Source organism: Rhea americana, unplaced genomic scaffold (assembly GCF_003343005.1).
Source record: "Rhea americana isolate MKP2758 unplaced genomic scaffold, rheAme1 scaffold_6, whole genome shotgun sequence".
NCBI lineage: Eukaryota > Metazoa > Chordata > Aves > Rheiformes > Rheidae > Rhea > Rhea americana.
In genome coordinates this window covers 1,393,839-1,418,061 of record NW_028186756.1, presented here as the reverse complement: position 1 = coordinate 1,418,061, position 24,223 = coordinate 1,393,839, and the positions used below count along the sequence as shown (strand labels likewise).

Genomic DNA, 24,223 nt, shown 5'->3' with positions numbered 1-24,223 from the left:
CGCTGCCGGCGCCCCGGGCCCTCTCGGCCGCGCAGCCCCGCAGCCCGGGAGAGGCTGCTGCCCTGCCCGCCGGGTGTGGGCTTTGCCGCCGGGCTGCGAGCGGAGGGGCGAGCAGGAGCGCGCTGCGTGGCCCTGCCGGTTCCTAGGGCGTGTGTTTCCAGCAGAAGTTGGGGCCTTTTTGTGTATTCACCTCGCTAAATATTATTTGCTCTTTATTTGTATACTTACTTGAAGAGTACRATATAATTGTGTTGGCTTTTGCTTTCAACTTCTGGTTCATTGGAAACATATTTCTTTAGTTTATATTATTTAAAAGAAATAACGATTTTATGTTCATTTTTACAACTTCAGGCTTGTTTCGCTTCTGACAAACCGTGCCTTAATTCTATAATAATTGACTGAGCGGTCATCTTCTGGTGGTATTAATTATCATTTGTTATTTTACAGTAATTAGGTCTAAGTTGAATAATAACATCAATATGTTTTTTGCTGAAGTGTTTCAAATTTCCAGTTAGGAAAGTAAAACTAAGTCTTGCTAACGCTTATCATGTGCTTCACATTAAGCAGAAGGCTGTAATCACTGTGAGTGGCCCATGCTTGACCTCAGATGAACAAATTCTGCCACCAGAGAGTGGGCAGCTACCAATTGGCCACATGCCCAATTTGTTCTTCCCTTTGTTGATTTCCTTGGATCAAACCTTATCCTCGCTGCAGTCATCCTGAGTTTTTGCTACTGACTTCAGACAGGCTGCTTATAACCAAGGTGTCAGCAATATTATTCTCTCAGAATTCACTGAGAATCAGCATAAAAAACAACCAAACCGTTGTCTATTTCAATGGCAGAACATGTTGTTAAAGAGTAAATACAGCTGGTAGCATGGTTCAGAAGACCCAAAGACTGCAAAAACCAGCTACAGCCAGTCTACTCTAAGAACTCAGAGTTGTGCATAAAAGAACAAAAGGACAAAATGGAGTTTGAATTTTGTGTATTCCCGTTCAGTTTTATCTAGGTATGAAAACCAGATCACTATTTTGTCAGACTATTTAGAAGAATTTCCAGAAACTGATGAGCCAGTTTGGATTCTGGGAAGACAACACCACCTGAAAGCAGGTATCTTTAAAATAAAAATTCATTAGTGAAATCCATACAGCATTCATGAATTCACATGCAACAGCAGCTCCTTATATTCTTCGATTCTCTAAATGTCTCATGAAAGAAATTTGTTTTTCTGTGTAAGTAAGAACCCAAATATATGCAGTGGTATTCATTCTGATGAATCAGAAGTTTACCAAAATACTTTCTATACTGATTTGTGCAAAGAAGTTGCACTTGTGACAAAGGCTAGTCATGAGGCTGCTTACTTCTACTAATCAAGTGCTTCAGAAAAGAATAGATAAGTTTAGGGGAAAATTCAATTTTACTAGTGTTATTTTCCGCTGCGGGGTGCTGACTATGGCCTGTCCCTTTCCTTGTGGGAAGGATGAGGGTCTCACCTTGTGCCCATGGCACAGGTAGTAGCTATCAGTACAGGCATGGTATTAAGATAGCTGACGGTGCTGTGTACAGCCTCGGCTGGCTGAAGGATCCTGAGAAGATCAGTCAGTCCGATCCACAGCTGCTAAGAGAAAATGCAGTAAATAAGATTCTTAAGAATTCTTGAGAGCCGAGCCCTTCAGAGAATTCTGTCAGTGTATACACTAAAAGAGAGAAAAATTTAATTAGATGTAATATTATTAACATTTTCTAAAAATTATATGGTATTGGATTTAGAGGTAATGTATAGTTTCATGTTCTTTCGCTTGTAGAAATTCTTTAAGTTTCTTAACTTGCTTTACCGGTTCATTCCAGAGGACATRATTCTTCATAGTTGTCTCATTCAAGCTGGGTGTAGTTATTCCCAACACTTGTAAAATCTTCACTGGCTAATAATTATTTCATCCTTAATAGTTTAGCTTTAATTAGCATTCTAAAAGTTCTTTCAGTATTAAAGTGGCTAAAAGCAAGTTTTAAGTATTAAGAGATTTTAGATGTAAAAGCTAACAGGAGTCTTCTATGCACTCTGTATATTGAATATATAGAAGAAATAAGATTTTTTTTCAGTTCTAGATTTTTTTTTAATAAATTATTTCCTTTTTAAAATGTTCCAGACAAATCTAAATTATTGTTGGATATAAGTGCGCGTCTGTGGTTTACGTACAGAAGAAAATTTTCACCTATTGGTGAGTATACTGCAGAAGTGCTGCTGTGTTACAAATTGCATTGCAGGATTAGTGACATCATCATGGACTGAAAACATGATTTTTATAATGTTGGAACAGTTTGAGCACCATTTTACTGTTTGTGAAAACAAAATATTAAGCATATTAAAAGCTGCATTTACTTGTACCTGTAGATAATAAGGTCTTCCTGTTTGTGTAGCCAGCAGTAAACAGTTTATGAATGTTATTTGAAGAATAAAAAGTAAGTCAGCTGAACAAGGAATAAATTAAATACGTTTATTTGGAAATTAGAAGTTAGACCAACAGTAAGGAAAAAAAAAAAGTCATGCTCAATGCCTTTTATCCGTAGGACACTTATTAGAGATTTTCAGATAGCTAGCTGGGTTCTAGCACTCTGAAATTTTCTCTGTGATGCTATGTTCAATTCAAAGACCATATCGTAATGAACTTTTCTTATAGGTGGCACTGGTCCTTCATCTGATGCTGGCTGGGGATGTATGCTGCGGTGTGGACAGATGATGCTGGCACAAGCACTGATCTGCAGACATTTAGGAAGAGGTGAATTCTGTTGCTGTATGAACTTTTTTTATTGTTTGCACAGCTTTTAATTTTTGTTTTCCGTAAGTGCACAAAACCTAAATTTATTAATATAACTCTCTTTGATGCCCTGACAAAGGTTACTAATGAATTGTGTGACTAATTCTTATCCAGCTGTGCCAAATCATAATGTTAAGCAGAGAAATGGAAATAGAGGGAGCACAAATAGGGAATGCTATTATCATTATTTTGTAAATCTTTGAGGAATAATCCCATTGAAGCTAACGGGAAACCTACTGTCATGGGACCGAGTTCTTATCCTTCTCTTCAATGCTTACGTAGYGACTAAATAACTGCATGCAATGACTGTGTGAATAGTTATATGCTGGTAGACATCATACCTAGTACTTCACAGACCACTGGCCTGTCTCCAGCCTCAAACCCCATGGCAGAATCCATTAGCACAAGCACTTAAGCCAAACGTTTCACATTCTGGGATGACAGGTAAAGCTTCTTAGGTCTCGTCTGAGAGTAGCTACTGTATCAATTAAATTCTGTAATTCCTATCCTATTGTGCTGTGGTTCATATGTTAACATGCTGTGTGGATTTATATACTTGAATAAGTGAATCCACACAATGAAGCAGCAAGGACCTAATTGAGAGTATGGAACCAAGTAAATTACCACGAAGAAAAACTAGAATATGAACTTGCATGCATTTATTCTGTAGTATCTGCCCTATGTAAGCATTTCTCTTCTAGTAAATGTGAGGTAACTATGTATAACCCATTTATGAGGTAAATCTTAGAGGTAAGAGCACAGATGGCATGAGAGGGCCACCACCACTGTGTTTGGACTTTGTTTATGGATTAGATTCATGTTCTGATGTATACTTGCAAATTTAACAAAATTTAAAAATAGCATATAGTTTAAAATAATCTTGTCAGCTCATAGATATGGCAATAGCTATCAGTTTTCAGAAGTGATCAGTCAGTATATGGTTCATATATTTTCCTTTGACCTTTTCTTTCGTTTTCCTGGTTTTCACAATCTATTCTACGATGATAAATGACAAGCTGTGAATTCTATGAACTATAAACAAAATGTAAATACCAGAGTTAAATTGTATATTAATCTTTTGATATCTCACTGTATGGCTTTCTGCTTCTGTCTAGTAATTTTGATGGAAATATTATTATTTTTTTAATCCATACAACTTTTTGCCATAAGATTGGCAATGGGAAAAACACAGAAAACAACCAGAAGAATATCACAGAATCTTACGATGCTTCCTAGATAGGAAGGATTGCTGTTATTCCATCCACCAGATGGGTAAGAACATATATCAACTTCTTGTTTTTCCGCTGAAATTCCTATTATGTTGAGGCTTACTAGTTTTATAATATGTTGATTCATCACTTTAAAATGGTGATTATGAAGACAGTGTATGTAAGCTTATATAGAAGTAAAAACGCATGTAGATGAGTACAGAGTAAAATAGTACRTAAGTGTTATTCACTGAGGTGTAAATAAAGCCCTGTACTAGAGTCTTGATAAAGTATGTAAATCTTGGGTACCAGACTCATTAATACTAAAATAGATATTCTTGTAGGTTATAGTTGCATTTTGTAGTACAGGCCACTAATATTTAATTCTTAGRTAGTTTTTTGTTTGTTAGAGGAACTACGAGTCATGAAGTCTTGAAAAGAGCATAGACTGAGAAAGTAATTAYTGCTAAATAAAATTTGCAATTCCTCTATAAGATATGTCAACACTATATAATACGTATTGTTACCAGACTCTTTGTGGTCTTTTTTTCTGTGTCTGTGTGTATATATGTGTGCTTTTCCCCTCATAAAAACAGCGCAGATGGGTGTTGGAGAGGGGAAATCAATTGGAGAATGGTTTGGACCAAATACGGTTGCTCAAGTACTAAAGTAAGTCAAATCATACTAGCTTATTCAGAATGTATTTGCCCTGCACAGCTTAGCTCGGAGGCCATGATAAGGCTGGATATCATCAAGGGGCTGCACCTGCCCCTGTCTCAGAATCAGGAACATACGTATGTAGCATGCAGTTGCCCAGACAGTGAGGATCACAACTACTCCAAGATGGGTCGGTTTTTTTAGGCTAGAAGCCAGATTTAAAAGAATAGGGTTGACTTTGCCCAGTTCTCTGAAGGATGATTTAGAGCTGCCTAAACTCAGCTCCGGGTCCCGAGTGGTCAGCAGCGTGGTTGCAGCGCTGGGCCAGACGCACGTTCTAGAGACGGGAGCTAAAACATGCCCTGCCCTCCAGCTCTTTCACAGAGAAGTTCTTCATAGCTTAGTGCTTGCATATGGGTTTTTCTGGCGTATTTTACACACCTAACTGTGCCTGTACAGTTTAGGGAGTATAGCTGCCTTCCTTGGAGTTCTGGATTTCGCATATGTGGACAGACACCTATGTGCCATAATACTTCCCTCCTAACAGTCAGGTGCCCAAAACCTTCAACTGATCTTGCTTTTAGTGCCATGGTTCTGCTGTCCACACATGCACATAATAGTTCCACTGAATTTAGTGGAACTTCTTGTGCAAAAAGTATGTGAAAAAATGATTGAAAATTCTGGAACAGAGTTTTTTTCCTTCTCTGTACAATGCCAGACACAATGGACAAGATCCCATTGCCGAGGCTCTTAAGTGCAGTAAAAAGACATAAATTTTATTATGTGGCTGAGCTGTTAATATCAATGCAGTTGTCAGTGGGACAAAACAGTTTGCACATGGTACAATGTCTGGCCTTCCCTAAATACTATCTATTATTTGTATTTTTAAATATATTTAAACTTACCTTTTTATTTCACCCTGACTTTCAAAAATCCAACAAATATGTTTTTCCTAAGAAATGGTTTAACTTTTTATTCAAAAACCATCTAATTGTCCTGACTGCGAAGCTATCATCTTGTCCTAATTAGTTTATAATAATTATTACCTTAATATTTTCTAGGAAGCTTGCTTTATTTGATGAATGGAATTCATTAGCAGTTTATGTATCTATGGACAATACAGTGGTCATTGAAGACATCAGTAAGTGAAACATYAGTCCTCTAATTAGGAGTTTCTGATTTGATACCATTTTCTTGAATATGCCTAAACATGAACAAAATACTTTTAGACCAGTGTGGATTAGCCCTACTTGTTCCGAGGGCAAGAAATAAAAGAAATGCGGTCTCAAGTTTTGTCCAAAACTAAGGGTAGAACAAAGTGGTGTAGGCGTTTTTGGTAGACTGTTCAGATACCATACAGTTTGGGGGAACATTGAGTTTGCTCTGTACTGTCTAAACTCTTAGCCCAGAAGCAGAATAAGGTTGCAGCATGTAGAAATAAAGGAAATTGTTTTTAACACAGAGTTTGCCAAAGATGTGCTTTTGTCAGGCAAAAGAGAAACCACTGGCAGATCCTAACACTGAGAAACACATGGTCAGTCTTTATTTTCAGTTTAAGAAAGGTGAGTTTACAAGTGATATTTAGCCACAGCCTACTTCTGTTTTAGTCCCACAGAATATTAATTTTCTGCTCACATCATTAGATGTGAAGAGTCTTTTGAGGAGTTTCTAATATTATCATCTCTGTCATTTAATTTCCCCGATATTTAACAGGCTAAGTTTTACAGTATTAATAATGCTAATGGTAACTGTAACTTCAGCCTTAAATTTCCACCCCCCAATCTTTATCTAACATGTCAGGATATGCTATGTCTACTGGAATTGCTTCTACTAAATATTTACAGTTTCTGTGCCCTGCTCCTTTTATTTTAAAACAGGAGCTGTATGAAAAGACCTCTGGCAAAGTAGCATAATTTATTACTGAGAGAAAGAGCTACCTGTGTTCCTCTGTGCACTGATGGATTTCTTTTCTTTTTTTTTTTTTTTTTTTTTTTTTCCACAGAGAAAATGTGTTGGTCTCCTCAGAGCAGCAGCGCTGCCCACAGTAGCACACAGTTGCACAGAAGTGCTCTTGGCCGAAACAAAAACACAGCAGTGTTCTGCGCTGGCTGGAAACCTCTCCTACTTATTATACCTTTACGACTAGGGATAAATCACATAAATCCAGTATATATTGATGCATTTAAAGTAAGTTTGTTGGTGGGGTTCCACCCCCCCCCCAGCCCCTGCAATGAACTGTTTGTCATTGTCAAGTCAATTCAGGTATCTGTGATATCACTACAAATCAACTACAGTTTCCTTTTCTTCTCTTTGACTACCTAGGAATGCTTTAAGATGCCACAGTCTTTGGGCGCTTTAGGAGGGAAACCAAATAATGCCTACTATTTCATAGGATTTTTAGGTAAGAAAAAAAAATCTTATTACAAATAAGCTGAAAATGTAAAGAGAAAGCCTTTTTTGGAAGGGAAAATAGCAAGCAGTTCAAGCATGAGCCTCAAGAAATATATTTAAGGGTAAATAGAAAAAGAGCAGAAGAAATGAAGAAACATGCTTAAAGTACTTAAGAAATAATAAGATATGATTCTTGCAGGAGCGTAAAGGTAACCGCAAAGCTGAATGTGTAAAAACAAGTAATGACATAAGCAAAAACAACACATTAGGAATAGTTGATAGCATTTGACAAGTTTATTGGTCAAATATCTTTTACTGTTATAAATCTGACTTTTTTTCCTAATGCTGAATTACTTCCTAATGAATTCTCTTGTTTTATTCTTTTGCTTCGGTTTCTCAAATGATTTTCTTGTATTTCAAATTTGTTCTTATAGCAATACCTTTTTCACCTGCTTGCRTATCTTCCTTTATTAATCACAGTGTTATTTAATACTAGAGTCAATCTTTCTTCAGCCCTCACCTCAGTTAGACCCGTATGTTTACGGATTTTTTTTTGTTGTTTGTTTTTTTTTTTTAAATCTGGACTGATCTAGTCAAACTTTTTTGTTCCAAATTCTGAATGAATACTTAATGGGATTAGGGATTGTATTTGTGGTCATCCTGCACCTTTTGATCTGTGGAATATTAGAGATTACTATATATATATGTGTGTGTGTATATATATATATATATACACACACACACATACATGTGTGTATATATACACACACACACATACATGTGTGTATATATACACACACACATATATACACATACTATATATATACATATACTGTATATATATATACATATATATGTGTATATATATGTGTATATATATATTTTTTGGTGTATTAGATCTCACATTGAAAAAAGGAGATTATGCAATACAAGTAGAACAAGGCAACAGAACACACCTGACAGTAATACTTCACAATAGAAAATTATACACTAGGGAAATTTTTGTCTAAACTTTCCAGTTTGCTTAATGAATACCTGCTTAGAAAGCCTAGATAATCTTGACTGTGGTGACAATCTAGTTGATATTTTACCTATCTGTACTAAGTGCTTTTCAGAGTCACTTGATTATAATCAACAAATGGATTTTACCCATACAGGCAATGAGCTGATCTATTTGGACCCTCACACCACTCAAAGCTTTGTAGATTCAGAAGAAAATGGCACAGTTGATGATCAGAGCTTCCACTGCCAGCAAGCCCCACACAGAATGAAGATCATGAATTTGGACCCTTCAGTAGCTTTAGTAGGTATTAGGAAACAATAGATGCTTATACTTTATTTCGAAGTAATACCTCTATATATTGATAAAGGCATTAATGCATTTCCTTGAACAGAAGCAGGATCACAGAGTAGTTTCCTGTGATCCAGAATTCAACAGGTAAATTGTACAATAACTACATAGGATATTTACACTTAGGTCAAGCAGGGAATTGGCTGTTTATATCCTAGGGGGAAGTATTTCATTTTCTTTGCTGAGCAGCTTTTACCTTTTGCAAGCAGTTTTATTAGCCAAAGCATGAAACTGAATCAGTGCTCTTTATTTTATTCCATCACTACCACTTAGACATAGTCACTCCAGACAAGTTAATTCTTTTATATCATAATTCACGAATCTTTAAATGGAATTATTTGTAGTGATCATCCAATAAACGTCACACTGTGGTATTAATGAGACTGATCCTGATCCCAGGTCAATTTYCTTTGGCTGAGTTCCTGGAGAGCCTCACCTATAAGCCATGAGGTTAAAGCTTAAAAAAAAGTATGGAGATCCTGGCATCCTTCATTCATTGACTGCTCATTATTTAGTACTGCTGCCTTTTAAGGAAGGTGTCCCGTAGGCAGCGGTTCATCCTGCAGGCAGTGACAGCTTCTGCTGATACCAGGCTATTGGAACTGGTTGTGGCTCCAAGAAGGAGCACACAAAAGCCATTGTTACTTGTGCATTGGCTTTATTTTGGTAGGGCCTTGTTCCACTTCTGGAACCTCTCCCTAGAGCTTCCACCTATTTTGGCTCTTTTACTTAACGATCATATGGGCTGTTAACAAAACRGTGGTGAAATTCTGCCTCACTTGCTGGTGTCATGTATTTATAATGCAAAAAGATTAAAAATTACATAATTCTTTTTTCTCAGGGCTTCTTTTGCAAAGAAGAATGTGATTTTGATAACTGGTGTAGTCTTGTACAAAAGGTAACAGTGAAATGTTATCATCTTTATTTGCGCTATATAAAAGTATGTGTACTTTTCTAGTAAATGGAAATTCTCATTAGGTCTTTCCCTGTTTGCTCATTAAACGAGCCATACAGAAGAATGCATTAATGCATCAGGGTGAGACAATGCTACTTGAATGCTAAAAAGAGACTGTTCAGCACTTTGACAATGCATACCCTGCCAGCTGGAAAATGGGTGTAAACATATACCCTTAAAAAGACTTTTTAAAATGCTATTACTTTAGTGGCTGAAACTTTGTTTTTAAAATTTAATACTCACTAAATTACCAATATTTTAACTGCCTTCTTGTAGTGATTTATAAATGATTTGCTTCATGATCCTTTTTTATTAATATAATGTATTACTACTTGTTCTAATTATGAACATAAGTTCCTGTCCCATAAMCATCTGATTCTGTTACATGCCGATTCCCCTCAGCTCCTGCTGATCCAGGGAATCAGAAGGTGCTTACTGCCACGYGATAAGGAGCACTTTAGACAGGCGGTTTGTTAGTGTACGAAGTGAGAGAAATCTGAACATCAAGTAACATCAACCTTTAATGGCATTTATTGGACAAAGAAAACCAAACCACAAACAGCTAACAGTATCTAGAGTAATGTAGTTTGTAAATCCTTGAAATAACTCATCTGATAGGAGCGGAATTTGGCTTCTATAACTTCTTTCTCTTGATCAAAACATGTCCTTCAAAATCTGTGTTTTTTGGAACTGATACATCTCTCTCGTTCCTATTGATCAACAGCAAACTTGAGTGTAGTCACATGCACGTAATTTTAAAAGGCAAAAAAACATACATTCTTGGTGCCTGTTTGCTACATGTAAACAAAAACAGAAGTTATCAGCGTGTTGTAATACACATCTAGCAAACTTGAAGAGCTCCATCTTTGCAGGAGTGTTTTCAGATGGAAAATTTCCATTACAGGTATCTATGAAGTAGTGATTCATAATGGGACGTTATTAAAATGTAACAGGATTTCACTGCGTGTCTGCGTAAAGCCTCGGTTCTCTGATAGACATACGTAATTTTAAAGTGTTTTTATTTATTTWTTTATTTTTAATTAAGCAGACAGTTTTAGGGTTTGAAGGTTTTTTTGAGGAATCTTTTAAAATGAGCATATCTCGTCCTCAGGAGATTCTAAAGCAGCAGAGCCTGCGGATGTTTGAGTTAGTCCAGAAGCATCCACCGCACTGGCCTCCTTTCATACCTCCAACAAAACCAGAAGTGACGACGACAGGAGCGGGTACGGTACTGATTGGAAAGTGCTATTGTACAGCAGTGTGTTCCGCATTAGAGAAACGGAATACTCACAGGTAGAACAATTATGCTTTGCTCAGTGTCAAACAATCAATCAACACGTGATTAGATGTCTCATTCTTACTGAGCATCAGTTAGTTCTGCAAGCAGCTGGCAGGCCATGTGTGATTGCTAGCCCAGAATTTTTTTTAAACTTACAAAATAYCTTTCCAGAACGTGTCCTTCAAAGTTTCTCTTTCTTTAAGTAAACAAAACGCGGCATGTCTGTCTAGAATCTACCTGTTTCAATTTTTTTTGCAGAACTAATTGAATCTACCGACAAGCTATTTGAATTGGAAGAAGAATTTGAGATCCTGAGTGTATGAAGGCAACTGTGGTGACTCTTCTGTGTGTTGAATATATTGGTAATATTATTGCATTGACTTACATCAAACAGCCATGTTAGCCCCAAAGTGCCTGAAATTATGGGTAACAGCACAAAAACCTAGTAGCACCCAAAACTCCAAGAATGGCAGTTTAACAGGAGCTTCCCTGGATGGAAAGACAGTAAAAGATCTTGTAGTAAGACACTTTTAAAGGGAATCTCTCTATTGAATAGAGTGCATCTTACCGGAAGACCAATGGACCTTTGAGATCGAGGCAAAAATCAGTATATCGTTGGGCTCTGTGTTTGGAGAAAGGGATAACCCAAATGGATATTTCTTGCTCTCATATAGTAATGCAATAGTTTAGTTCTTAAAGCAAAACAATCTTGAGTTAAGGAGGATGTTTACTTCTGTGCCCTCCTGTGGGCTGCATCATAGGAAAAATACATTGTCTTGTTTAAAAGATTGACTGGTTCAGGAGAAAATTGTTTCCTTGTTAAATATTTTAACATGTATTTGAGCAACCACACTTTATTACAAAAATGTTTCTGTAAARGGAACTATATCTAAAGTGTACATTTTGCAATAGCCTTCCTGTTTCTGGAAGACCTCACGAGGAACAGGAGACTCAAGTAGTTGCTATAGATCACAACCACTGCTATAGTAATGTTATAATTTATCTTGACCTTAAAAGATTTGAATCATTAAAACTTAGGTTGAATTTTCTTCCAGAGCTAAAATGAGTCAGGAGTGGTTTAAATGTATCTTATTTATTTTAAAATAGATTTACACAAGTTTCTCTGTTACAGCACTTTATCTGTGCATCTAATAAATTTCTTAAGCTTTTCATAGGTTGTATGCTGCTATATTTTGTTAATTTGTTTGTGTGGAATAAATACAAACCAGGTTATCTTAAAATTTAATATATAGGTATACACAAATTTCTTAATTATTGCTTTTTGACTTGTTGCCTTTTGAAATCTGTTTTGGTAAAAGTGCCTTAATTCTACAGGTTTATCAGAACAGCCTGTGCAATTTTATTTCTAAGGCAGAGTATCTCTGTAGTAGGCATTAGAAAACCAGGTAAGGAGAATTAAAGGCAAAGATCTCTTAATCCATTCTGAAGTTCTTACTATTAAACAGTCCCCATTATGGTCAATTTTGTCATGTTTGTGTAATGAAAATGAATCACAGAGTTTCATCTTCACCAATAAATGACAGCATCGAGAAATACTGAATTCTGTCTCCTCTCACTTGCACCTCTTTAACTAGCGCTAGTGTAATTTCAAAGAAAACAGTGAATCAGAACACATTTATATCTTGTTTGCCATCAATGTTTATTAACCAGAGTTTGGAAACTAAATGCTTATTACAAAATATCATATCATTTTTCTTTCTCCCCTCCAGGGATTGGCTGCATGTTTGTTTGTTCGTTTTTTAAACAAAGCATTACTCCTTAACCATTGTTCACATGACAGCTAGAATTACTGCCCTTCACCCTCTCCTCTCCTCTCAGGCAAAAATGCCCCCCCTCGCTCTGAGGAGCTTKCAGCCTCAAGGAATAACTGCTTTTTTTTTAAAAAAAAAAAAAAAAAAAATCGGTGGCCACAGTATACTTATTCCATCCTCTTCCCTAGCTCTTAGATCAGATGTAAACACTCTCCAGGGAGGTGATCTTGGCCTTGTGCCCCTTGAAGAAGTATTCTGTGATGACTGGAGTAAGCAGATCTCCAAAAAAATCAAGCTGCATCAAGGGTCATGTCCACCTTTACGAACCCCTGAGTCGGTGCCTGAACAGGAAAGGCTGATGGGCAAACAGCGTGGGAAGAGGCCGAGTCTTGAACACGATGAAAGTTTGGACATTGATATCAGTGAAGCCAGTGAAGCCACTAGAAGCAATTCCTTCAAGACGAGTAGCCCTTAAAATGCATAAGGCCTCGATGCTGAAAAAAATATTAACTTGTATTTGCATGTATCTATGTTCAAAAATAATATCAAGTCCCTGTAAACACAATACCTGATTGACAGTCCTTCTGATAGCACCAAGAGAGCACAATTTGGGAAGCCACAACAATGAATTCTTCAGCCGGTTATTTGTGCAAATTTTCAGAAAGTAGTGACCTTCACTGTGCAGACAGTGTTTTAAAGCTGCACTTGCGTAACCCAAGCTGTAAATACAGTAGGATCTTTTGTGCAGGGACAGCTGAGAAGCAGATTTGATGCCCTGCTAAATGCATTATTACTCTGTAGCATTTACCTTAAAGACATTTGCAAAACACATACATACAGCTGAAGATCTTTTGCAACTAGAAAGAAGTTAAATGAAAGACTAAATTGTTCTTCATAAATTCTCTGCTCATCTCCATTGTGGCCCAGCGCTAGTGTATGCAGAGCTCTGACTTTGACCCAGGAAGATACTATTATATTATGTATGTAAATAATTGTTAAAAGTAAAACTGTTAAATTAGCTGCTTAAAATAAGCATGTTCTTAAGTATTTTGATCGATACAGACAGACCCCCTAGAACCTAGTAAGGAAGAAATAATACTTTAAAGTAATGCCTCCATCTTGTATTAATAGTAATTTTCTGAAGGCTTTTGTCTTTAAAATCTTTAAACCAACATGACAGTGTATTTGTAAGGCACTTTTTTCAAAGGTCTTGGGGTGTTTGTAGAAAAAGATCTCATATGCTTTGCTGTAGAAAGAGAAGTTGATAATAATGACTTTAATTTAACTGAAATAATTCATGATATTAGCRTACTTTTTTTCATGGCTTTCCCTTAGAATATATTAGGAAAATACAACTAGTGGCACTTCTCTTTGATTACGCCCTGAAGGAGAATGTGACATTAGAACAGTGCATTAGAAATAACTTTTTTTTTWAAACTAACAAAAYTAAAGGCCAGAGGAAGAATAATACAGCAATTTTAGAAGTAAAATATGTACATCCTATAACTGCATGTTTCTATGTTTGCATAAATTTGCACCTATCTAGTAAAGCCTCTAGTTTTTAAATATACATAGCTTTAGTAATTACAAAATAACTGTGCCAGGGCTACCTCAGAAAGAAAACTTACGTTCATTGTAATTAAATGTTTTGAGTGGCTGCTTATCATTTGACTGCAAGAAGGTAAGCACAAACCTTGAAGCAGGCATTTTACTCAGAATGTATTTCAACAGAAAGCTAGGAGGAATGCTAGAGATACTTTGAACTCATCTTCACAGCAAAAATTGCATTTTTCATTGAGGTGGCTTTTTAAAGACAATGAGTATGACTCTGGATCAGGATTGATTACTTGTCACTGGAGCCAAAGACTGTCACCTCTGTTCAACGAGCAAAGCAAAATAAATTCATCTCTGAGTCTTCCTATAGAAGTCTGTTATCAGCCTTTAATATGTAGCATTTCTAAGTCACCTATGATGCATTGATTAATTTTAGCTAGTCTGTATTTCATAGGAAAGTGAATCTTCATTTCCTTACACTAGACTAAATACTTTTTGCAAAGACACTAAGTAAAGCATAGCCTTTGGAGGGTCTCTGACAATTGATACGTGCCTTGGACAGATGAGTAGTGTATTGTGAGTTATAGTTACTCTTCAGTCTGAGTTCAGAAGCCCACAGAGACTTTCTGAGGTAGCCATGACTGGAGAAAAACAAAACAAAACAAAACAATAAAAGTGAAAGCATAGCACCATGTTTCATAAAATAGAAGTTTCAGAGCACTGGTTTCTCCTGCCTCTCTGAAGTCAAACTCCTGGACTGGACACTTGATTTTGGTAGAATTTTGGCCACCTTGATTCATTCATCAACCACACACAGAACAGGTTTATGCATTTATCTTTCTTCAAATCAGCGATGTCTAAATTCTTACGTAGTAAACGTATCTGTTGATATTTGCATTTTTATTACTATAAGTTCTTCATGCACACTTGACAACGGCTGACCCTTGTTCGAAGCTGTCCTGCTTTCAGAGTTTCTGAGGGAGGCGCACTGACAAACTGCTGCGACTGTTCAACTGTCGTCAGCCAGAAGCTGTATTTGTTTGCGAAGTAATGGCATGAGCCCCTAGCACCGTTGCATTCAATGAATGGAGTAGCACGGAAATCCTCCAGGCAAGAGCCAGGTGAGACAAGGGACTGACCTCCACCTTCTGCCCCAGCCGCAGTGTGCTGAAATAAAGATGTATATCTGAATGAGTTCAAAGGAACAGAATAGGCAGTTATACAGGGAAGTCCTTGAGTTCCCTTGCTGAAAAGAGAAAAACAAAGGAACCAAAATGTACCTTGGCTATCTCTATGGCTGTCCCTTGGATTAGGGCTAGAGGTGAAGCAAAAGAATATACTTGTGATGAATAAAGGGCAGYGGAGAAAACATTCCAGTAGAGACAGGGGATTAAGACAGTGCTATAGATTAGTCAGTGTTTCTGCGTTTAAAGGTTTAAGAACAATGTCATTCTTTGGCAATACAGAACTCTTGCTTCAATGTTACTATTAACTTGAGCTGTACCGGTGAGAAGGCTGGCAAAATGGCAACAAACTCGGCTTATAGTAAGCCAGCTGATGAAGAAATGCATTAAGGCAAGAAGCTACAGCGCTCTCATTTCCTATAAGCAACTTAAGGAATATCAGTTTCAATAGCCTAATTAGAGAGGAGATCTAGAAATGTTTAAAGTTGACTTTGCATTAGCAATAGTTTCCTTACCATAAGGAAGGAGTAGCCAATCCATAGGCTGCGCCAGCCAACAGGACACTGTGGGATGGTGATATCCTGGCTGTGCACCGCCACAGCCTGGGAAGGCGCTTCACATACTGAGCAACGACTGATATACTGGGAGATCTGTATGCTCGCCACTGGCATCATGGGGATAGGAGCAGTGGTGGAGAGCCAGTAGGACTTGTCATTCCGGCTGGCGTAGTAGCACACTTCATTGATGTTGCAGTAAATAAAAGGCATGGTGCTGAAGCGAGGCAAACAGGAGCCAGCAAAACCTGGAAGAATTGGAGAACTCGTCGTACCARGCGTCTGGCTCGGACTCAAGCTCATACACACCAGACGTGAGTGGCAGAGCATGGCACAAGTAACACTGCTTATGGCATGGCTTCTGGCCAAGCAGACTTCCACCACGTCCTCCACAACTGCCTATGGTACCAGTAGAGACTGTTCACCAGAAAGAAGATTTTGTTTTGTTACATTGTTTGTGCCTAAGAKAATTCTGTCAACTCACCAAGATCCTGGTTGTGTGACTTTTCCTGCCCCTCCACATACAATAAGCTGTAGCCGTCCCAGAGCTTATTCATTCCTATGGGACATGGTGGGATTTGGTCTGACTGGCTGTGCTTCACTAGAGTGTATCCAACGCCCACGCTCCGACCAGGCATTCCTGGTAAGCCAAGTGAGCCTGGCTTTCCAGCGACACCTAGAAGACAGAAGAGGAGTCACAGACCGTTACTAATAAGCAGTATGAACGTCAGCTGGCTATATATCTGATTTTGACATTGTCCTTTTGCTTCAGTCAGTCCTGWACAATGACGAGCTCACGTTTTGATGGCTGTTATAGAACTGGTTAGACTTTACTAGTTCTAAAAGCAGTTGCTTCACAGTAGCACCCACCTCATTTCAACCTCATTTAATTTTCTGTCTTTCCCCCACAATGCCAGTATCCAAGCAATACTTCGTGTCTCATAGCATAACAGTTCTGAGTATCTCAAAGCACTAGCAAAACCAAACTTAATGAATTCATTTTTGTTGTAGTGCTCTTGGTGGTGATATTTCTTTGACAGGTCAAAAGTTGTACTACAAATCTGGGTCAGAACCCAAACCTTCTCTCTCTCACTATGCCTCTCCTCTACCATCCAGCCCTCATAGCCATACTCCCTGTGAATACCATACTGCTCTTCCAAACCTTCAAGATGCCTCCCACATCCACAAAATATTAAAACCAAAAGATGTTCAGGATTGTACAGGATAGATCATGTACGTCCCCTGGTCTTCTAAGGTAATTAATTTGGTATTGGGGAGGGTCTCTGTGGGCAAACAGAATTCTACTGATGGCTTCTTTCTGATCTGTACTCTCCAAATAAAAAAATTACCTTCAAATCCCTGTGGTCCTGGAGCACCCAAAGGTCCTGGATCCCCAACTGTGCCAGGTGATCCAATTAAACCATCACGTCCTTTCAAACCAGATCTGCCTGGCACACCTTTTGCACCTGAAATTGAGTACAATCATTACCATCGCTGTTTCCTCACCCTAATGCCTTCACTGCTACCATCAGGAGTATGTCACATGCAGCCATGCTGACAACTCACTCTTAACAGCTCTAATTACAAACAACTAACTCTACACAGGTATTCCACATAGCTGACTGTCAGTTAAATGATCAAGATACACAGCTGAACATTAGACAAAGCTGAAAATGCAGCACAGAGGTCTGGGACAGGCTGCAGGGGTTACTGTGGAAGTCTGTGAACTCTTCTCACTTCTGTCTCACAGTGGAAACAGAGTTCACTGCAGGCTGTTGTAAGCAGAAAAGTGAGCAACCTTCCTTATGTCCTGGATAAGACTTGAAGTCTCTCCTTTTGCTTTACATCACCTTTTTTAAATTAGGAAATTGGCTTCAATGATATTCAATCTTAATGTTACATAAAATTAAAGCTTCTAACTTGAACTAAGTTTCCTTTCTCCCTACCTCAGTATTCAATGATTCACTCAGGACAGTGAAGGGGGCTCAAAATACAGAGGCCTAGATTTTAGTGAGAGATCACAGAAGGTGCCTGGCTGGGAACATTTAAGATCCACTCAAGATTGCCTTGATGTCAAAGCAGAAAAGTTTGGTATGGACAAACGAAGAATAATAGATAAAGTAAGGGTTTGGAAATGTACAAGTAGGTCAAAAAATAATAAAACAGTAGATTATATGGAAAGAGAAGAGGTTATGCAATTACACAGACCTGGATTCTTATCATGTGGTCAGTAAAATGTGGAAGGTTGATATTAGTATAGAGAAACGTGATTGGGAAACAGATGGGTGTTTGCACAGATTTTGTAATGATTAAGCATTAAAAATAGCATAAAAGGGTGCAATAAGACTCCTCAATGACCTTCTGTCTTTGCCCTGTTCCGCAGTGTCTGCAGCCTGATCGCCTGGCTGGCAGTGTTAACAGCCTCTCTCAGCTTCTACTCCCTGCATCTTCATTCGCTGTAGGAACTGACAACAGCCAGGCCCCAGCACAGCTCTCTTCACCACGCTGGGGTTCAGAATAGCATCTAGTGGGGAAGGACTGATGCAAAGTGAGGGATTCTCTATAGGAGTTTTCATGAGTGAAAGAATATTAACATTTAAAAAGTGCCTAAACAGCAACGCTAGGAAAGGAATCATTGGGATTTGCTGGACCTAGCGGATCCGACTGCTGCAGGACGTGACCCTGTACCCTCTGAAGCCACTAGTAAAGCAGCAAAAGTCGCAGTGGTGCAAACTGAAGTTCCCAGCACTTCTCTGGTTGCAGTATTTCGTTGCCAATCCAAATCATTCCGAGTGCTGAAACATTGTTGGGACCAACCACTCCATCTGCCAGCACCTAAGCTGGTATCATACTAGTTACATCACAGGCTGCTGCTCCTAATTCTGAAAGCCTAATTCAAATGAAAGCTCAAGAAAATAATTTAGCAAACACATTCTAATAAATAAAACATGCTGATTGTATGCATTTTGATGCAATTTCCATTACTAGAAACACCTGTAAACCTTCCTAATGGATTTAATAAAGTAGCATTCCCCATGTAGAAGGCCAGCATTTCAGTTGATCAGAATGAGGTGCACTTTACCTGGTTTTCCAACTGGGCCCTGGAATCCAGGATCTCCATCAAAGCCAGGGACACCATCAATCCCTGGCAGACCAGGTAAGCCTGCAGGAGCTGTGATTTTTTCTGGCTGTGGGGTTAAACCTGGAGCCCCTGGTTGGCCAGGAAGACCTGCATGATGTAAACAGCAACGTAAATACTCCCAAAATATTCACAGCTTTGATTGTAATACTGACACAAAGGAGAATTACGCTGAATTAAGATTACCTTAACACATCAGCACTGCGTATCCTTCTATAAGCGATGTGTCAAGCTCTTATTAATTTATTTCAATCTCTAAGAATCCGAAAGTTCTCCCAGATAAGCCCATAAGGAAGCTCTCACATTTACCCCAGTTTGAACCATTTGGAATAAAGTACAGCTCTTCAGATCCTCTGCTACTCACCTCGACGGCCCATTTCACCCTTCAGCCCAGGGTAACCAGGATCCCCTGGAGGCCCATCTTTGCCTGGCATGCCCATAAGGCCAGGCTCACCCCTTATACCTGCAAAGATAAACAGCAAAAGACCTCAGAGGCTAAGCGTGGGATCCTGGTTCTGACACGCAGCTGGGGCACTGAGAAACACAATGACAGCAGCAATGGGAACAGCACTTCAACTCTGAGACGGAGGAAACGTGACCTTTAAGGAACTCTGCTCGTTTCGATGTCCAGAACAGCTGCAGAGCCTCCAGACAAAAGCTTCCACTGCTACATTATGATCCTTTACTGAATGTATCCTTCCCCACCCATGCTGGATGTGCACAATCCAAAGGTATAGAGATGTGCCAACCCACAAAGGTAGAGAGCACGGCTCTCCATCCTGTCCTGGCACTTGAGCTGTGCAGCTCTGAAATCTTGCTACTAGAGATCTTCATTACAGTTGCTGTCTAATCTCCTCTGGTAGAGAGCAAAGAGAGAGCAACGTGCTCCCAGCATTAGCCCAGAACAGCATCTCTTAACTCCCCAAATCCTCTTAGCCTCTTGTTGAAACCTAAATCCCCTACATCTACCATGCTATGCCTCTGAGCATACACAGATAGGAGGGATGGTCCTGCAAAAACAGTATCCCTAGTTCTTGCCTAGAAAAGAGAGAATCACACACAGGGCTGTGAGTGGATAACTGCAGACAACGAGCACAATGCCATTGCATGTGGACATCCTCTACCCAGAAAAACAAAGAGAAGGGAAAAAACATAAAAGACACATTGAAGAGCACCTGCTGCTGGTCTTTATTTTGCTGCTTTTGGAGTCAGCTGTTAAAACCTCCACAGGTCTGGGCTGAAGGGAGGGACTTGGACAGCAAACTCACCTGTACCTACACTTGAACAAGGATTTGTTCCAGAGCAGTCACACTCACCACACCGTAGCCATTCATGCTGTCAGAGAGACAACTGCCAAAACACACACGGACCCTTTCAAGATAAGATTACCTTTGAATCCAAAGGCTCCAGGGAGCCCAACTGGACCAGGGGGTCCCATGTCGCCCTTTATGCCTCGCAAGCCAGGAACACCAGCGAAACCTGGATTGCCTGTGTCACCTTGATCAGAAGCTGGGCCAGGGGGCCCTCGTGGTCCTGGAGAGCCTGGGAGACCTAGATAGAACAGCAGTAATTAGCACAATCTGTTCAAGAGACAAAGCAAATGCTGCTGTTGGTCAGCTGTTGACCCCAGTTGGTCGTTCTAGGTGACAGGCATTGCCTGGGTGTCTATTTCCAACGTTGTCATCCTCTCACAGGGAGAGAAACAGGTGCCCACTTCCTTATATCCACACAGGTCCCAGAAACCTTTAAATACTTCTGACTACAGTCCCCTTGCTTCAGATTCTGGGCCTGAGCCCTGCCCCACCTAGTAACTAGCCTAAACAGTAGTTTCAAATCCTTGGCCAAGGAAAGGCCTAGAGTCCTGGCCTCTTCCACAGGGCTATTAGGCAATGAATGAGCACCAGTGACATCACTGCAAATCTTTCCAACTATACTTCCTATCAACCATAGGGCAGGTGCTCCCTATAAAACTTTGAGTAGCAATGACACTGTGCTGCCTCCCAGATCACATGGGATACTTTACACAGAGCCTTTGATTACAACTGTAGAAAAATGCAGTTCAGAATGGAGCTGGGGTTCAAATTCAAACATAATACACTGGACCTAAGTACCTACCTCAGTACTTTAGTCTTTCTTAAGTATCACAATAGGTGATATGAATGTGAGCCAGAGAGCTTTAATAACAGGCTTGAATCAAACCAGGATTCACTAGCAGGAATAGAAACCAGATCCCCTTATACTCAAGCCCTGATCTAAATAACCACAGTGATTAAAGTGTCACTACTCATTTTCCCCCAGAGCTCTTCAACACAAACACATAAATCAACACAAATCCTCTTTGTTAGTCCAATCTCCTTAAGATGCCTCTCTCCATACCTGAACTTCCATCAATTCCTGGGTGGCCTGCATCCCCAGGTCTCCCAGGTATATCAGAAGGAATAGAAACTCCAGGTGTTCCTGGCAGGCCAGGCAATCCTACAGGACCAGGGGGACCTAGAATCAGAAGTATAAAGTGAGAGAGGAGTAGTGTCCAAAGCTCTTCAATGATCTGCAGAGATGTGGACAGAAGTAGTGGCCAAGTGGTGTTTATACCGGGGACAATAAAGAGACTAAGACAATAAAAAGCTCCCCACTACCTGAGGGGGAAAAATACAACATTCTGCTGTTTGGGAGAAGTATCGACACTGTAAGAACAACGTAACAAATTGTTTCTTAGATACATAGCTACATCACTCATTTAACATTCACCTATCAAATTACTGACCATCTTTGTCACTTCAGGAATTCTCTTTGGTACCTATGCTGACTGCGCAACCTATTACTCTGAACATCAGGCTTCCAGAGCATTGATATTTACCCATGTCTCCTGATGATCCTTTTGGTCCAGGGAAACCCAGAGCTCCTCTGCCAAAGCCTGGAGAACCTTCTTCACCCTTTGGACCTGGAAGACCTGCAGGGCCTTTCTGTCCAGGTTCACTCAGACCTAATTACACATAGTTAAAGAAAGTAAGAGCCTACTCAAACTGCCTAACATTACATAAGCTGAGTTGAAATACAAAATTAGTTGTTCTCCACTCTCTCTACTGTTTTCAGCAGAGCACTAGAAAGAGTTCTTGTGCCTGATGTGCTACTCTGGTTGTGAAGAGTGAATTTAAACAAACTGTAACTTGCTGTGAGAGAAATACATGACTGTTCTAGTCTTCCCACAAGCTCTTGCACAAGGATGTGAATATAGCATTCATATGACAGAATTTGCCAGCCATCCCGTGTACTGTGCCTCTCACGAGGAAAAAACATTGAATTAGGCCTCTGGTCTTTAGATAATCTAGTGGGCTTCATGTTCCAAGATGGAGAGATCAGTTTGCACAGACTGCTGCAGAAGGACCACACTGAAGCATAAGCAGTGCAGAACAGAGGCTCCAGGGAAGAGCTGCAGGGAATTGTTCAGTATGTCACCTGGGTAAGAGCAAATACTAACCAATCCCAGGCAGAAGAACTCTAGAGAATCTCTGTACTCTAAATCATTATCTTACGAAAAGAAAATGTTCTAAGTAAAGAAAACATAGGTATCATTTCAATTTTACAAACCAAAATTATTTTGTCTCGTCAGCTTCAAAGACCACTCTTGATTTTTTTCATTTGTATGGTAAGAAAGTACCACTGTCATACATAAAACACCTGCCACAAATTTTATGCCATCTGTACTATGGACAGCAATATGGGAACATGCCATCCTTTCAGCTCAAGTCAAAGCAAACCTTTGATGCTGTYCCCCTGAAATCAAGTATCCTTTAGAAACAGAAGACTCATGATTTCATCCAATCAACTTTCCAGCAGTGACATTCAGGAATTCAAGGAGAACTAGCACCTGAAAAGACTCTTCAGTCAATGGGCCACATCCTGTTCTTACTGGCATTAAAGAATTTGGTCATGCACACTCAATATCCTGAGGTTTTTCTTCATATTATAATTAAATCCAGAACTGGGTGAAATGAAGCAATTTTGAAAGGAATACTGCTCTCATGATGGATCACTGTATGCATCCCCAGCTATGACCCTTCTACTACACATCTCTTTACCTGGTGTTCCAGGAGACCCTTTTGTGCCTGGCAAGCCATTCAGACCATTTAAACCTGGAAATCCAGGAAACCCTGAAGAAACATTGGGAACATTTACGTAAGTGAACAAACAAGCAAATAATCTATAGCTAGGCGAAATGCATAAGATGTTTTATGCAGACTACATCATATGTTAGAAGCCTGACACACAGGGGAACATAATACGTAATATCTTCCTTCACACAGGCCCAAATCAAATGAGAGCCTCTGCCGTTCCAAACACTCCTCTGCTCATTTCTAGCAGCTGGTGCCTGCACTAACATTGCCAAGAAATGAGCTGATTTCCCACGCACAGCTGGCCCACACAAAGCGTGCTGCCTGCCTGCTGTGATACACTTGGCCAAAACACTGTTTTTTGACCCAATTTCTCCTCCCTTATACAGCCTCCAGATATACCTTTGGGTCCTGCTGTTCCGCGAGCTCCAGGGAATCCAGCTGATCCTGGCTGCCCTGGAGGCCCTGGTGGCCCAGGGATTCCTCTTGCTCCAGCATTTCCAGGGATTCCTAAAAACAAGCAGCAAAATGTCCCTGTATAACACATCCAGGCTGGAACAGTTCACAGCTCTATCTTGCAGCTTCTGATCCTGCACTTAAGATGGGTGAATAAGTTACTGTTTAGATAAAGCAAAAACATATCCAAGCTTCCCCTCACTACCACTACTAGCATGGCACTAATCAAACAATTTATTTCATAGCTTGTGCTATTTTTTTAATTTTAACCATAGCAATGACATTCTCCATCATCTACCAAGTGACAGACTGGAACAGTTTACATACTGAATAATTAATTCAACTGATTTCCAAATAAAATATTACAATAGAATTTTTCACTGCTCTTTCACCTTTAACCTTGGTAACAATTTGAAAATCAGCCTGCTAGTTACACTACTACCCAAAACGCTTGTAGCTGTCCTCCTGGGTACGTTTGGGTTTAGAGAGGGAGCAAACTGAAGTGTTGGAATGGAAGATTTCAGAGCACAGGCAGCTGCAGAGAAGCCACTATTGTTGTCTGTCATTGAGGTTTTCTTTATTTGTTAGAGGAATTCCTTTGGGTTTGGAGTGTGCAGGATTCACCAGTAATTGACACACAGGACTGGTTGCTACAGGACAAAATGACACCTTCAGTAATTCAGTGCCAATCTTTTTGTTTAAGTCTCAGTAGAGACAGGCCGATCAGAGCTAATGAAATTACAAAGTGAGGTTGTTCCACAGTATGATCTGCAGGACTTAAGTGCCTAGTCCAG

The 24,223-nt window shown here is 39.5% G+C and overlaps 2 protein-coding genes across 2 annotated transcripts in view; one reads left to right on the top strand and one right to left on the bottom strand.

The window, feature by feature from the left end:
- The window catches only part of ATG4A (autophagy related 4A cysteine peptidase), a 12,409-nt gene extending 190 nt beyond the window's left edge, over nucleotides 1-12,219 (top strand). Inside the window, exons 2-13 of the mRNA XM_085319762.1 lie at nucleotides 1,001-1,111; nucleotides 2,149-2,220; nucleotides 2,680-2,778; nucleotides 3,988-4,089; nucleotides 4,622-4,694; nucleotides 5,744-5,823; nucleotides 6,685-6,869; nucleotides 7,005-7,083; nucleotides 8,231-8,376; nucleotides 9,266-9,322; nucleotides 10,491-10,602; nucleotides 10,917-12,219. Coding sequence (XP_085175888.1) covers nucleotides 1,001-1,111; nucleotides 2,149-2,220; nucleotides 2,680-2,778; nucleotides 3,988-4,089; nucleotides 4,622-4,694; nucleotides 5,744-5,823; nucleotides 6,685-6,869; nucleotides 7,005-7,083; nucleotides 8,231-8,376; nucleotides 9,266-9,322; nucleotides 10,491-10,602; nucleotides 10,917-10,981 — 1,181 coding nt within the window. The 3' untranslated portion in view covers nucleotides 10,982-12,219. The remainder of the gene's footprint in view (nucleotides 1-1,000; nucleotides 1,112-2,148; nucleotides 2,221-2,679; nucleotides 2,779-3,987; nucleotides 4,090-4,621; nucleotides 4,695-5,743; nucleotides 5,824-6,684; nucleotides 6,870-7,004; nucleotides 7,084-8,230; nucleotides 8,377-9,265; nucleotides 9,323-10,490; nucleotides 10,603-10,916) is intronic.
- A 345-nt stretch (nucleotides 12,220-12,564) lies between these two features.
- The window catches only part of COL4A6 (collagen type IV alpha 6 chain), a 136,988-nt gene continuing 125,329 nt past the window's right edge, over nucleotides 12,565-24,223 (bottom strand). The window contains exons 34-44 of the mRNA XM_085319761.1: nucleotides 23,376-23,483; nucleotides 22,941-23,012; nucleotides 21,719-21,844; nucleotides 21,238-21,354; nucleotides 20,251-20,412; nucleotides 19,226-19,324; nucleotides 18,805-18,951; nucleotides 17,072-17,188; nucleotides 16,207-16,398; nucleotides 15,684-15,970; nucleotides 12,565-15,151 (exon numbers count right to left, since the gene is read on the bottom strand). Coding sequence (XP_085175887.1) covers nucleotides 14,891-15,151; nucleotides 15,684-15,970; nucleotides 16,207-16,398; nucleotides 17,072-17,188; nucleotides 18,805-18,951; nucleotides 19,226-19,324; nucleotides 20,251-20,412; nucleotides 21,238-21,354; nucleotides 21,719-21,844; nucleotides 22,941-23,012; nucleotides 23,376-23,483 — 1,688 coding nt within the window. The 3' untranslated portion in view covers nucleotides 12,565-14,890. The remainder of the gene's footprint in view (nucleotides 15,152-15,683; nucleotides 15,971-16,206; nucleotides 16,399-17,071; nucleotides 17,189-18,804; nucleotides 18,952-19,225; nucleotides 19,325-20,250; nucleotides 20,413-21,237; nucleotides 21,355-21,718; nucleotides 21,845-22,940; nucleotides 23,013-23,375; nucleotides 23,484-24,223) is intronic.